The sequence below is a fragment of the Hipposideros armiger genome, unplaced genomic scaffold (genome assembly GCF_001890085.2).
Source record: "Hipposideros armiger isolate ML-2016 unplaced genomic scaffold, ASM189008v1 scaffold_1977, whole genome shotgun sequence".
Taxonomy (NCBI): Eukaryota; Metazoa; Chordata; class Mammalia; order Chiroptera; family Hipposideridae; genus Hipposideros; species Hipposideros armiger.
This window is the reverse complement of record NW_017733327.1, coordinates 29,888-46,095: the sequence shown is the minus strand read 5'-3', so window position 1 is coordinate 46,095 and position 16,208 is coordinate 29,888. Positions and strand designations below refer to the sequence as shown.

The 16,208-nt window shown below is 48.7% G+C and overlaps 1 protein-coding gene across 1 annotated transcript; it reads right to left on the bottom strand.

Annotated features, from left to right (window-relative positions):
• Window positions 1-7,640: 7,640 nt before the first annotated feature.
• Window positions 7,641-9,404, bottom strand: KPRP (keratinocyte proline rich protein). The gene has a single exon (XM_019634822.1). It carries the CDS (start codon window positions 9,402-9,404, stop codon window positions 7,641-7,643), a length of 1,764 nt encoding a protein of 587 aa, XP_019490367.1.
• Between the last annotated feature and the right edge of the window lie 6,804 nt (window positions 9,405-16,208).

Here is a 16,208-nt window from a genome sequence, read left to right as displayed (position 1 = left end):
GGAGACCCCCTTATTGCTAGAGTTAACTCAGAGCTGAAAAGTCTGTGTAATCAAATGTTACGTCCTCTTTCCTAATTTACTATTTTGTGTCAATCCCTCACTAACCAATATGCAAGCCTTGCTTAGATTCCTTTCTAATGGGCACTAACATTCTTTGTCCTACCAATTTCTCACAGAGGTATTGTTTCTTTGACTAAAAAGTACGAAAAGGTGCCTGGTTCAATCATTTCTTTGAGCCTTATTTTAGGATCTGAGCATCATAATGTGACTGTCCCACGCGCACATATTAAATTGGTTTTTCCCCTGTGAATGTAGTCTTGCATCCATTTTCTTGTTTTATTATTAATACTAGTCCAGCTGTAAGAACTAAAGGATAGAGGAGAGGAATTCTTCCTATCCCCAACACTCCTTTTACATCTAAACCCTGTGAACCAACCCTCAATACAATTTTGTTTCTTTGTGTTAACATGTCCTGTGATGTGATTTTTCAAGACAATGGAAATTCTCATTGATAAATTGTCCAGGTTGTCACTGGCATTCCTATGCTGATAGCTAGACAGATTGTATTCTGATCTATTGACTGAGTTTGCCAAATCATTATAATAATGAGAGTCACAGATAATCCACTCCCAATAGCCATGATAGGCAAGATAATCTACCCTTCTGTAATCACCACTCAGTTCCCTGGGAGTAAGAGTAAGGAGCTTCGTTAGATCCCTAAAGTTGGAATTCCTCACCTTGTTTACCTGTGTTCCTGCCTTACATCCTAGAGCCCAGCTCACGGGTGAGTCTGTTGTGCTGGGAGGGTCCTGAGGGCAAGACCTGAGATTTGTTCCTCTGCCTTGATCAATGGTTCTTGGGATGGGGGGTAGGGGGATGGAGGGGGTGGATTTGGCACAGCCCCACTACACACCCCACACCCCAAGGGGGGAGCCTTTGATGATCTGGAGATGCATTTTAGTTGCCACAGCTGATGGGGAAGGGGGTGGTGTTTGACACTGTCATCCAGCAGGGAGAGGCCAGGGGTGTCACTTGACACCCTAATCTCACAGGATGGTGCTCCCAGGACAAAGAGTTATCCAGCCCAAAATGTCACCAGTGCTGAAGGTGAGAAACCTTGCTTTGTTATCAGAGGTTTAAGACTGTACTCATCGGCAACAGCTCCTGGATTCTGACTGAACCAAACAACCTCCTGAAGAATGCTGATGAGATGCTGTGGAAATAACTGCTTAATTAAATGGTTGCCCAATCAGCCATTTTATCCAGGCCGGGTCAAATCAGAGGGCTATGTGGTGACTAAGGGCCCAATCCCGATTTAAGCCAAAGAGGCGTTTCTGGCTGACTGAGAGCCTTCCTCCCTGCTACTTCCTCTCCCCCTGGCTGACCCAAGGAGCCATGGCATCTATACACTCACCTCACTGTCCTTGAACCCACTAGTCACCCTGCTGCCTGAGCCTCCTGTCCAGATCTTACCCCTTCTAGACCAGCATTGGGCCTGCGCCATTTCCCCCACCACTCACCCTGTCTGTCTCCTGTCTGCCATTCCTTGTCCCATCATCACTCCTCCAAGCCTCCTGACTTGCCCCAGATGACCACATTTGTTCCTATTTGTGATTTTCTTCCGCTCACCACGCCTCTGTTTGGCCCTGAACTTGACCTGCCCCTGGGGCCAAGCTCCCTCATTGACTGGGCAGTTCCCCAGGGCCAATGTCATCTCTTTCCTCTACTTCTCCCCCAAGGGTGAACACCTCCCAGCCAGAAGCAAATATATTTGTAGTGTTCTATAATAGACGAAGTGTTTTTAAATAACTTAACCTAATTTAACTCTCAGCGTGACCCACACAGTTGACACTTCAACAACACGGGGGTTAGAGGCACAGAACCCCCCAACCCCCACCATGCAATAAAAAATCTGTATATAACTTTTGATTCCCCAAAACTTAAGTACTAATAGCCTACTGTTGACTAGAAGCTTTACCGGTAACATAAATAGTCAGTTAACACATATTTTGTATGTTATATATATTATACCAGGGGTGCCAAAAAAATTGTATACACGTGACTTGTATTCATCTTTTGTTATTTGTATGTTATTATTGTATATATTATTATAATTTTAATACATTTTTTCTTTCTTAAACTATGTATACATTTTATTGGTACCCCTGTATACTGACTGTATTCTTACAATAAGCTAGAAAAAAATGTCATTAAGAAAATCGTGAGGAAGAGGCAATACTGTACATGTTTTAAGGGTTGATGCCTGTTTTGTTCTCTGATATATCCCAAGCGTCCAGACTAGTGTCTGGCACATAGTAAAAACTGAGCTAAGGTTTGAATAAATATCGATTGAATGCGTGGATAAACAGTGCATTCTATTTTCAAACAGCTCTGACTATAAAGCTTTCCTTATTTCTAGCCAGAATCTTTTTTTTATGGTTTCCACCCATTGGCTTTAGGCTCTTGAGTTTTGCCTTTACTGAAAGAAAGTCTTTCAAATAATGGGAGAGAGCAACTTGCTACTCCTTTGAAAACACGTCACTCTTTCTTCCACGAGTAGGTAGACCAAATTTTAGAGCCAGATCGGCCTGGACTCAGATTCTAACATTGTCAGGTCTTAGATGTGTGACCAGACAAATTCGTTAACCGAGCCTGATTTTTGTGTGGCTATATGTAAATAGGGACCAATAATAGCGCCTTCTCAAGCTGAGAGCATGAGGAAGGATGTACGGTTCCTGCCTCAAGTGGTGGGGGGCACAAAACAGGTCTTCACCCTCCAGTCTCAGTCCCAATTGACCCGAGCTGAGCACGCTGCCCCGGGCACAGTGTGAGCCAAGGAGAGCAGACTGCCATGCCCATTAAGACCAAGAGTTCCCTACCATTTGCTACAGACAATCCCAGCCTTGACTCATTTCAATCAACGAAGCTTTCTCCACAGGTGCAGCTATCTGTATACCCTACCCGTCTTCGACAAGCACATCTGATCTTTAAGTTAAACTCAGAACTTCACATTTATCTTAAGTGCATTTAATCTTGTCAGATGAAGCCCGGCATTCCAACTCATGTTGAATCAGATGTCTGCTCTTCAGTTTTCCCTCATAACTGGAGGTCCCCTGAAATTTAGGTCAGTTTCTTATCCAGTCTTCCTCTAAGATGTTGATAAGAAGTTTGTCAGAGCACAATGAGGATGGGTTCCTGGGACCACACCAGGGATAGGAACCAGGAAGGATGGTGAGATAAGGAGGACATCTCCCTCCTTGGGCTGCCTGCCATTATGCTAACAGCATACCTGCTGTCATCTCTACCAGGAACACTCACTTTCCTCCATTCGTTAGCTGATTCCCACTTATCTTTCATATCTCTGATGATATTGGGTTGTCGGAAAAGTCATGACGCATTTTTGCAATGAAAAACAGTAAAAATACGTCATGACTTTTCCGATAACCCAATAGTTGCCTTTGACCCACTCAATTGCTCCTCCTGTGGGCTTCCATGGTACCCTGCCTCCCACGTGCAACCTCTCACAAACATCTCTCATGCTTCGTGTGAGCAAGGCTGCCACCAGTGTGCTTCCGGGCCCAAGCACAGCTCCTGGCAGGTAGCCGAGTCGCAACAAATACTTGTCAAATACATGGATGTGTTGATACAAGTCGGTAAGTGGTCTTCTTCCTGACAGATACAACCCTAGAGAACAGAGGGAAGGTGTTAACCCAGCTCAGGGCTCCTAGGACAAGGTGTGGTGAGGAACGTGATGGGTGGCTTTGGTGCAGCTTGGGTTATTCCTAGACTTCTAGATACCTCTAGTTTAGTCGTCCAGGTCAGGAAGCTTCATCTTTTGGAGGAATGAGTCTGATGGCCCCTGGTGATGGGGAAGCACGTGGATCACCACGTGTCACCCTGTCTTCCTAACTAGTTTCAGGCCACAGGCCTGGGGAGCCTCCGGAATGTCCAACATGCCAGAAACCAGGAGTACGCTAGTCTCATTTGAAGTCTTGGTCACCCCCTGGCTATTCTCCTACACGTCACTAAAGTATCTACATGGGAACTGCCTATCTTCTGATTACTACTATCCACCTATCTACACCGTGATTAACAGCTGAACTAGTCCCTTATGCATGACAGTTCTATTTGGTTATTCATCCAGGACTATTCTAATCTGTAGGACAAAGTACGGGCTGTGGAATTTCTCCCTCTTAATGTTTGGGTAATGCCTCGGTAAAGGAGAGATATGCCAAAGCTAGGCCCTCCCACCTCCCAGTAAAATATACCAGACAACCCCTCTCCCTCAGCCCCACACAAGAGCCCCATCCTGGGCACTGTTGGTGGCAGCGGGGTTGGGGATTTTACTGAGAAACAGGAAGACACTCTCCTTGGTCTTGAGGGGCCTCCAGATTGAAGAGTAGAAAATTTGACTCCACACACAGGGTGGTTACATAAAACCTCCCACAGGAACAGTTCATGGTCAGCTCCAGCCTGCCACTACCTCCTACTCATGCTGCGGCCACCATTACAAGTGTCACCTCTCCTTGTGCGTCTTGAACAAGCTCATGCCCCTGGGTGTTCACTGTAGCGATGGTTCCCACCCCCAACTGACCACACTCATTGTCAGCGGAGGTCCCAGATTCTGTCTCTGGAAATTCCGGTTAAGTAGGTCTGGATGGCTCCTCGGACTCCATGTCTTTTTTGTTTTTTTTCCCTTCAACTTATACAAATTTATTTAATTTATAGAAAAAATATAGCTGTTTCTTTTCAGGCTGTGCTACTATAAGCCATTCTAAGGTATATTCTAAGTGTAAATTAATCAATGAATCAATGAATCAGTTTATTTTTAAAAAATTTTTATTTGTTTCAGGTGTACAAAGCAATGTGATAGTTAGACATTTACGCCCCTCACAAAGTGATAATCACCCCCCCCCAATCTACTACCCCTCTGACATCGTATGTAGCTGTTACAATACCATTGACTATTCCCTATGCTGTAGGTGGGTTCCCAGGTAATTTCACCTTAGCCTAGTGCTCAACAAAGAGGAATCTTTTTTTATCTGAAATTCAAATCCTCAGCCCTGGTCCTAGGGATCCTTTAATTTTTATTCAAATGGGTGACATAGGAAAGGCAGAGAGCTGGAGACAGGTCATCAGTGAAAGGGTGGATGGTGGGGAGCAGGCGGGGTGACTGGGAAGGGCCACTAAAGCCAGCGCTGAAGGGCTGTAGGATATCCTACACCATGATCCTGAGGTCACCGTCCTCATTGCCAAGTGCATTTTAAACCCCTGAGCTTTGAAAACAGACAGACAGAAGAAACAGACACATCGTCACACACAAAGAAACATGCGACCCCACAGAAGGACAGGCAGACACACACTCCTGGGGACCCCTTTCCTCTGAGCTGTGGGCTGTGGGCTGTGGGCCTGCCTGGAGGCTCAAGGCTGGGCATCCTGTCAGGGGAAGTGGGGGACCTGAGGCCAACGCAGACGCATGCCCAGGAGAGAGGAATGTGGGCCCTGAGCTCCTCTGCTGCAGAGCTGGCCCTGTGGCTGCCTCCTGTACAGCCCTCGGGGGTTCCCTGGCTCAGCCACAGCCTGACTCCCCCAGAGACCCCTCCATACTCCTTTCCATACCCAGGCCTAGTTAACCTGGGGACCAGAGTCTATCCCCAGAGGACAGTGCAGGTCACGGGATCATTACAGTGAAGAGCCTGTGTGGTGACCTGTTACCTGCCCCTGGGGACAGGGATGGCTTCTTAGGTGTGAATACCCTCCTCCCTGGCTAGTCCTGTGTTTCTTCTGTACCTTGAGGGGATGGGCTGCTCCCCACTGACCCCCAACCCTCCGGTCCAGGGGTGTGTTTGAGAGAACAGGGGCGAGAGCTAAGGAGAATCCCCTATCTGGGGCTTCCAAGCTTCCCGCCATCCTGTTCCCCACACCCCCACCCAGGGGCCCGGGCAATGGAGACCTAGGAATTGCCCCGTGGGAGCCATTCAGACCCTGCCAGGCCCTGGGGGCATGTGTCACAGAGCAGCCTGGGTTCTAAGAGAGGAGGCAAATGTGGACCTGCAGGGAATAACTGGGGAAATGAGTGGGTGGGTCTCTGGAAGAGGCAGAGACCGTGACTCGGATGCAAGGTGCCGCGTGTAACAGAAAAGGCTGTGGGCTTGGAATCCAGTCTGCCCGTGTGGCTTTGACCAGTCACGTCTATCCTGTGTGCTTAGGTTTCCAACTGTGCAAATGGCAAGATAATAATGCCTGTGTGATGGGCTCTTACGGACATTAGAGGATGTATATAATTGTGTGTGTGTGTGTGTGTGTGTGTGTACGCATATGTGTGTATTTATTTATTTATGTATTTATTTATTTTTATAGTTGACCTTGAACAACATGTGTTTGAACTGTGTGGGTCCACTTACTCGTATATGCAGATTTTTTTCAATAAGTTCTGTAAATTTATTGTCTCTTCCATGTGATTTCCTTAATAACATTTTCTCTAGCTTACTTTATTGGAAGAACACAGTGTGTAATACATATAACATATACAATATGCGTTAATCGACTGTTTATGTGATCGGTAAGGCTTCCGGGTAAACAGTAGGCTAATAGTAGTTAAGTTTGGGGGAGTCAAAAGTTGTATGCAGGTTTTTGACTACAAGGGGTTGATGACTCCTAACCTCCACATTATATATATATATATATAATCTGCCTTGTGGGTTTTCTGTCTCCCCTCAGCAGCCAAGGACGCTGAGGGGAGACAGAAAACCCACAAGACAGCCCACCCGGTCTAGTGTAAAGAAAGTTCAGCTATGCGTATGATAAACCCAAGAAGAAAAATAATGAGAAAATAAAAGAGTCAGGAAGGAGTAATAAACAGGCGTTACGCAGGACTCAAGCTCTGAGTGTAGCATCATTTTTATTGTTACATGGTCCCCTCTTGTCTCCGTCTTGGGTTGCCCATCAGGACAGATCATAGCTCATGCTGCCAACCTATAAGCCCTGCTGAGCAGCCGTCTTCCGCAGGAGAAGCATGGGACTTGAGGGATATTCTGACTCCACTCAAATGGGAGTTTCCAACCTAGTTGGGCAGGTAAGACAGACACACCTGAAAAGTGAACTAATTCAAGAGGTATTGCAAGGCAGTTGCCATATGGATGGTGTGGACAATGCAATGAGTGCTAGGACATCAGCACAGGCCTCTGTGGGTAGGAGCAAGCAGAAAAGACTCCAAGGAAGAGGTCTTGAAAGATGGGTTGAGTTTCAGATACTGGGAGGAGCAGAGAAGTGGTCCAGGAATGGGGGTAGGGAGGGGGTGGTGGGTGGACAGAGGCTGGGAGGCAGGGACCTCTAAGGTATGTCCTAGGGAACACCCAGGCTGTGCCCTGGTGGCCAGACTGGTCTGGCTAGAACTGAGGATATGTACATGGGAGGGGCCAGGCGTGAGGCCGGAGAGGTGTCTGAGACCCAGGTGTGCGGCCTGTGATGACAGGCAAAGGACTTTGGACATCACCTCTGCAGCAGTGAGCCTCTGAATGTCTTTGGAGAGATGCAAACAAGCACACAGAAATTGTGGCTGCTGGGAAAGGAGGAGCAACATTTTCAGGGCAGGATGCAGGCATGACATTTTCAGGGCACACACTTCAGCCAGGCTTCCTTTAAAAATAGGCACCCTTTGCCCCAGCATAGGCACCCTTTGCCCCAGCATAGGCTCCACCTTTCACTCCAGCGCCAGCATAGGCTCCCCCTTTCACTCCAGCGCCAGCATAGGCTCCACCTTTCACTCCAGCGCCACCGGTGCCTCCTTTACTTCCATAACCTCCCAGACCCTGTGGCTCTGGGAACACATCACAAGGTCTGTAGCTAGCACCACTCTCACCACACTGGTTATAACCAGCTGGTCCACAGCTGGGAGCCTCTATGTCCAGGTGGTATGGACGGGACTCCTGACACCCTAGGTTTCCTGACCTTGGAATTGGATTTGGGCCTGAGCATGGGCTGGGACAGCGCCGAGGCTGGACATGTGGCTCTGGGCTTGAGCAGGGTGCTGGGAGGGGAATTGGCTCTGGAAGGGGACAAGGCTCTGGGCGCTCGCGGGGCTGTGGTTGTGGACGTGGCTCCGGAAACTCACGCTGCGCTGGGCGAGAACGCGGGGCTGGACGTGGGTCCGCACACGGTTCCGGAAACAGACAGGGTTCCGAAAGTTGCCTTGGTGGTGGACACCGGCGGGGCTCTGGGCTTGGGCATCGTTCTGGGCGCGGAAATGGACGTGGGGCCGGAAGCGGACATCGCGGCAGTGATGGCTCAGGACATTGGTCAAATCGCCGGGGTGGACGGGGTGGACGTGGGTCAGCACACCGTCTCAGGTCCGGGCAGGAGGCACCGCAGGAAGATTGTGGAGCACAGCTCTCGAAGCGGCCTCTGATGGGAGGAATCTGAACCGGACACCTCTGCGGGGGGACCTGCTTGGGGCAGCAAGGCGAGGAAATCTCTATGCGGCACTTAGGTCCACTTCTCTGAGGGCAGCTTGCGGTGGGAGCCCTAGAAGAGCCACTGTGGTAGATGGGGTCGGAGCGGCGGGGCGGGGTGCAGTAGTTGGAGGAGCCGGGAGCGCACCCTGATGGCACGCAGCTGCTGTAGGAGGGCTCAGAACGTCGCGGTGGGGAACAGCTGCGGTAGGCGGGCTGCTGCTGGCGAGGGGGGAGGCATCTGCTGGTGCTCTGAGAGCGACGCTGCTGCGCGGGAAAGCTCCCGTAAGAGCCCTGGGGCTGGCACTGGGGTGCATAAGGCCTAACGGAAGCCCGAGACTGACGCTGGGGGGCACAGCCGCTGAAGGAGCCCTGATATTGGCCCTGAGTGGAGAATCCTCGCTGAGTCTGGCACGCTGGGGGACACGGTACATACGTCTGGATGGGCTGGGGAGCTGGACAGGGTACATAGGTCTGGACTGGGTATTCCATATAGCAAGTTTCTGTGTAATACACGGGAGCACAGTCTACATAACAGGTCTGAACAGGGCCGGGGGCTCCATACTGCACGTAGCAAACCTCAGACTGGCCCGGAGCCTGGCCCGGAGCCTGGCCCGGAGCCTGGCCCGGAGCCTGGCACAGAGTCTGGCACGGAGCCTGGCCAGTCACCAGCGTGGGCTGGGATTGGCACGGAGCCTGGGACTTCACCTTGGTGGTTTTAGACTTGCATGGGGCCTGGCATTTCACTGCCGTGGTCTGGGACTGGCAGGGAGCCTGGCACGCCACCTGGGGAACTTGCACTGGGCATGGTGCAGGGCACTCCACAATTTGCATCTCACAAGGGACCACCACCTGGCTTGGAGCACAGGGAGAGGGGGAGGGGAAGAAAGAGGACCCCTTCACACAGCACTGGGGGGGTGGCAGGCAATACTGGAGAGGCTGCTGGTCACACATGGTTCCAATGCAGACGGGTGAGCAGAGCCTGAGGGTAGAAAGTCAGGGTTAGGAGGGTGGGGAGGAGGGACCGGGCTCAAGCGGAAGACACCCTGCTTCTTCCTTGCCCTCTCCTCCCCCATCCTTTACCTTCACCCAAGAATCCTTACCAAGCTGGCTGGACCCAAGGTTAGTCACAATGGCCCAGGAGACCTGCCTTGGAGCTACCAAACAACCTGATGGAGGTCCTATCTGAGGTCGTGCCAAGGGCACAGCCAGGGCTGCAGGTGTCCAGGCCTCTCCTGGAGGGTGGGCACACCAGTGTCCAGCACAAGAGGGTGCTGATGACAAGACAATTGCCATCACTTCTGGGGGCCTAGGTGGCGGGAGGGAGCGCTACAGAAGGAGAGGAAACCCGTGTACCCAAGGCTGTAGCAAAGGGGGGCCTCCACACCCACAGGAGCTTGGGTTTCCTCACCCACATTTACTGGCAACACACACATGTGTGCAAACATGTAAAAATGCACGTATGGGAACAAGCACTTAAGCCCCATCTGTGCTCAAAGCATCCCCTGGAGAGTAAAGGATCAAGTCAGTTACTGGCAGCTCAAACCCAACATAAAGTGTTTGTTTCTCCACACGCAATCACTTTAGGCAAGTTTGTTTAAACAGGCTCTCGTGGACCTGTGCGAAACACGCACATACAAAACATCAGCCTCGGAAAGGCTCAGGACCCACACGGCAACTTGCTCCTTCATCGCCTGCGAGCTTCAAAAAGCTTTTCTCGCCAGCGCCTCTGGGAGGCGGGGTGGACTAACCTCAGAAGGAATAGCCCAGAAAGGTCCAGCAACCTAACTGCATGACTGGTATTCAGCCACTTCAAGCCTATGCAGAAGAAGCATTACAGACATGACGTGGGGGGCGCGACTCCTATACCACACCCCATCAGGGAGACACAGAGGGCACCCCCCACCACCACCTGCCCTCCCCACATCCGCCTGTTCATGTCCAGGCAGCTGAGTGACCAGCACAGCAAAGGGGCTGATTGGTCAACCAGCTCATCCAGCAAAATGCTTCTCGAGAATGCTCCTGAAATTCTGAAAACGCATCTCCTGAGGGCAAAACCTTCCAATCTCCACTTAGAAAAAATATCTAAATGCACATGCCCTTGAGGACGGAACCCTCCTCCACCCAAGTGTGTTCACAAGCCGTAAATTACTAAGGTGTCTTTCCCAGGGAGAAAGGGCCCGATGAGGAAAAATGGTACCTGAGGGAGAGGTGGGGGCTGTTGCGGGAAAATACACTGATTTTGGTGCCTCAGTTCTTCACACAGACCCCACAGGTATTTGACTCATGTCCCCGAAAATTCTACCATACTTTTTTTTTTCTCCTCAGTCTCCCAGATTTCCCCTCACAATGCCTCCCCCCACCGTGATTCTGAGCCCCCACTAAGTACCATCTCCACCCCAATCCCAGGACCCAGCCCCCAGACTCACCTTCTTTGAGGCGAACTGTCATCTAGGCTGAGGCATCTGGACAGAGGGCTGTTTTTATATGAAGGGTTTGGGTATGGCTTAGGCCGTGAGACAACAGATTGGCATGTGCCTGTCTCATCAGCCAGGCTGACATTCCAGCAGCCTGTCCCCTCCCTGTGTGCCTGTCCTTGCAGTCACCCACAGAGTGTGGGAGTGTCTCACCTCAGCGCCGAAGCTTCTGGACTATGAAGGAGCAGATTCTGTGTCTTTCTCCTTTTTCGCCCGGTCAGTTTCTTCTCCACCCTTAGGAGATCTGGTGGTGGGACTGATGAGGGGTGACAAAGGTATCTTTTCTCCCGAAAGATGATGCCAGGCCCCTATCTTATTCCTTGTCTGAGATTCTCACCAGATAGATAGAAAAATGGGAAAGTTCCCTATCTGGAAGCAGTTAAAATCACCTCAAAGATAGGGGTAACTCTACAGAGCAAAGAGAACATTGGGTCAGAGCTGAGCCTAACATCCCAGGTTGGCTACTTACAGCTGTGTGACCTCGATAGCTGATGTAAGTAATCATTTACTCATCTACAAAATGGAGGTCATTAAATCTTCTTTGCTGAGTTATTGTGAGGGTCAAGGCAACTATTTTATACAAAGGCATCCAGTCGAGAATGATATTCAGAATATCCAGCATCCACTCAGGGTAACTGCGGACCAAGCAGCAGGTGCAGTTGGATGGACGGCTGTCTGCAGCTGGACAGATGGCTGCCTACCCAGTCCCGCGTGGGATAACCTGAAGGTTTCACTGCAGGTGTAGCTACACCATGGAGTCTTCCTTCAAGACAGCAGCACCTGCAGGAAAGAGATAATGAACCGGCATCCTGTGAGCCAGATACCGTCAAGATGGGATAGCGTCTTATCTTTTGCCTGCATCCTTTTACTTGCATCATTTTGTAAGTAATCATTAATATTGAGAAAGAGAGAGATTCTTCTTAAGATTACAGATTCCAGCTTTCTTCTAAGATCCAGAGACCTGGCATAGGCAAACCATCCCATACCTCAACCTGATTGGCACACCTGCTCCTTTTAGATAGGGCGTATATTTTTATGCTCTATGGTTTTCCATCATTCTTTACTATATCCACAATGCAAAGCAAAAGATAAGCTTCCTTTTATTATTTTACCTGTGTTCTTGTTTTTCTTTGCTGAAATGAAAAGGGAAGTGAAACAATCTTTCGGCCTAGATCGTTTCACTTGCTTATGAAACCGTCCAGCCCCTGGAGGCACTTAAGATTCTGACCGAGGCTGTGAGCAGAGACTGTAGATTTAGACAGGTCTGGGTTGAATCTGAGCCCTAGTACTTTCCAGTGCGGTGAAAGTGGCTTAACCTCCAGGAGCTCAGATTTCTTGTCTATAAAACAGAAAAGAGAAAAAGGAGAAGGAGGAAGAAGAAAGAAGAAGAGAAAGAAAGAAGAATTAGAAAAGTCATAGGATTATTGCGTGAATTAAATGATAACCAATCTAAAGTACTTAGCATTTAATTAACCATTTAGCACTCTGGGCTTTCGTTTCCTCATAAGAAGACAGGGGAAGAAAATACTCCACCAGGTTCTCACTGAAGATAGAATCAGATAACGGGTGTGAGAGTGTTTTGGGGCCTATGGTGCACGTGCCAATCATCCCTATGAAATCCCTCCCATGGGGAAGTCTGTCCAGATCAACCTCAATTCAGAGTCTGAATTCTGGATCCCATCACTCATTCCCAGCAGGGCTCCAGATACCATTCAAACTTGAGTAGCATCAGAGACTTTCAGAATGTCAGATCAACAAGGACCACCAGGAATTATCTGGTCCTGCTCTGTCACTCTACAGATAAGGACCCAGAGAAAGAAAAACCTTCTGGAGACCAAAAGCTGATGACTGCTTTGGAGGTACCAGATCCCAGGTAGTTCTAGTCCCAGGGGAGGGCTCCTTCCATTACAACAAAGACGTTTTTTCTCTGATCACACAATTTGCCAAGGTGCTCTGAACTTGGCTAGCACCGGGGCTTGGTGTTGGCCTAGAAGGCAGTTATGAAAGCAGTGAGCTAGGAAAGCTGGGAACGGAGACCAGCTGGCCACACCAGAACGTGAATTATTGAATCCGAATGGCTGTATCTCTCCCACTCGTCTCTTGATAGCATGCGCGCTTCTTGAAGGAGGACTCTCTATCGTATTCGTCTTGGTATCTCTAGATTCCTGACTTAATAGGAGTCTGTGGGTTAATGGATGGAGAGATGAGTGAAAGGATGGCAGACATTGGGCTTGGTTCACACATCTTAAACCACTGGAGAATGAGCTGATATTGTTCAACCCAGAGACCAGAGAGAGCTGCAATTCTTGTTACTTTCTGCTTGTTTCTTCTTATAAAGAGAAGTGGAATAAGGGTGGAAGAGGGCAATTTTACAGATGACAATGAGGCTAGGTATTGGAGTCTTCAACAATATGATTTTAGAGCCTTGTCACTAAGCCAAAATAATAAAACATCTAGCTCCTGGCATTCTTTCTTCTTTGATGTGAAAGTTCCTAATTTGGAAAGTTGTCATTGGTTAAAGATGGAATTAGTCCTGAGATTACCTAAAGGCAGGGATAAATATGGTATATTATTTTCTTTCTCCAGTGAGATTTAAAACTTAAAAAGGGCATTCCTTATTTGGACATATCTTCAAACAAAATTGTTCCTTTAGATACGATTGAGTGTGACCTTCTAATCTCTGAGCCTACATACGTTTTTAGGCTTTTTGCTGCTGGGATTCACCAACTCAATGTGGCCCAAAATAAATCATTATCTCCCTTTATAAAGCTTCCTCCCAAGGTCCCATGTCAGAAAATGGCTCATCTGTACCATTTCTTAATTTAGACACCTGGGACTCACCCTTGACCTTCCTCCTGCCTTAGTCCATCATGTAATCCCACACACTGTTCATTCCACTTCATGATTGCTCCCAAACACATCCCATACTGTCCACACCCACTGCCCGTGCTGTATCTCATCTTCATGATCTCCTAAACGGACTGGGGCCATAGCCTCCTCACTCTTTGCCTCTTGTCTTTCCTCCTTCCACGTAACTTCCAAAATAGCCACAAGAGGGATCTTCAACCTCCCAAAAGCTGGCCCCAATCTTTTGCTCCCCACACAACATCAAAAGAAGCCATACCTAGTGGTTTTTGTCCACCCGTGCCTTGATATTCACAATGGCGGCCTTTGTAAATGTTTCCTCTTTCTGAAATGGTCTTCCATCTCTTCTCTGTGTGTGGAGCAATTGCTCATCGTTTGAGACAGCTCCAATGTCATTTCTTTTGTAATGTTCCCTGACTCCCCAAAACCGTGACTCACCCTACACTCTGGCTGTGCTTTAGACACACCCCATCATCTCTGATTATTTACATTCCTATCTTGCACGTGGCCTGTGAGCTCCTCAAGGAAAAGAAGTTACAGTGTACAAATCTTTGTATCCCAGAAACGGGCACTGGGCCAAGGCATAGCTTGTATGTCACCTTGTTGATTACATGATTTCATTTTCACGCATGTAAACACACACACATCCATGCACATGCACATAGGAGTCTAGCATATGTATATCTTATACTGCATTTTATGCATCGATTTGTTTCATTATCTATTGAAATATAATAGATGGATATATGATAATATAAGTGCTGTATTGAAGCCCCAATCAGTAGCAAAGAAATAGAGGGTTTAGATAGATAGAAGATAGATAGATCGATCGATCGATAGATAGATAGATAGATAAATAGATGTGCTAAAGGCAGTGGTTATTTCCAGAGACAGGTCATAAATTTTAGGAAAAGATTATCGATAGATGGAGCCATCTGGGGATACAATGATAAGATAAACAAACCAACAAATGTAGCCCCTGCTCTTAGAGAGCCTTTGGTCGCATGAAGAAGACAGACGTTAATCAAAGCCAATGACACCGCTGATGAGCGCTTGGCAGGAGGGGTCCACAGAGCAATGAGAGCTGCCTAGGGGTGGCTCTGATGGGGGAGCCGACCTGGCCAGGGAGACCGGAAGAGGCTTTCCTGAATAGAAAAACATGGGGCTGAGACCTAAACGATAAGTAGGAGTACAGGAGCACAGGGCATGCTTGGACGAGGGAACAGCAGTTACGAAGGGATAGCACGGGGGTCAGTGAAGCAGAAGAAGGGCCACCCTTCTATATCCTGAGGTGACTGGCAAGTGTTTTGAGCAGAGGTGGGACAGTATCAGACTCTGGGTGCCCTGTGAAGGATGGTGTTGGGGGAGCAGAAGCAAAGCCATGGATGTGGACACTAGTTGTCTTAACCCAGGAAATGAATGGGTGACTCTATACAGGTGTTGTGCACCATCACCCAGCGCCAACGCTTTGTCTTATTTCATCTCAAGAATGAGAGCCCACAGTAAGGAGGCTGAGTGCCCCAGGGCATGGCAAGGTCTTTGGGGACAGACAGGCCTGGGCTTATCTGTCACTCTCCCTCTACCAGCTGCTGGGCAGGACAAGTCACTTACTCTCAGAGCCTTGGTTAGTTTTCTCACATATGAAATGTCAACAATATCAGCTTCATAGGTTGTCATGAAGGCTAAGCCATGAATAGACCCTCAGTAAAGGCAATTATTATTGTCATCGTTGTATTATGGTTATTACTTAACATTACAGCTGCTTTTAGGACATCATGATGCTCACCTAATGGACAAATCATCATTTCTGAAACAGTTTGCCTTGAGCCAAATTATCTGGAGAGGATAAGCCTGATCACGTGACTTGGGAAATAATGTAAAGAGAAAGAGGCTAGGGCTTCACGCTCTGGCCTCGGCTCTCGGATGGACTCCCACGCGGCCTCTTCGTATCTCTAGCTTCACGTCTCCATGCTGTTGGTTGTGTGTTTCTTGCTGACTCATCAAAAATGTCATAAAAAGAAAACGCGGTCCATATTAGGACCCTTTTTAAAATTAATATAAGTCACAGTGCGCATAAGAGCCACTGCCTCTGCACATGTGTGGCATTTCCAGTGCCCAACCCTGGGACTGACAGGAGGGGACATGGTCCCTTACCCAGATTAAAGGACAAAGTCACGGAACTTGCTCTGAGCACCCATCCTGGGGGTTGTTTGGACAGGACAGTGCACTCCCTAGTGTGTTTGGAACCTGAACTGGGCAACGTTGCCTAGAGAAACACTGACCAGCAGGGAGCAGGGTGCAGGGAGGAGTGCTGTGTGTGAGACATCACAGGCAAGAAGCAGGGGTACTGGAAGAAGAAACTTTATTTTTCCCATGGTGGGATTTAGAGGCATGCACAGGCTTAGGGGACAGGGAG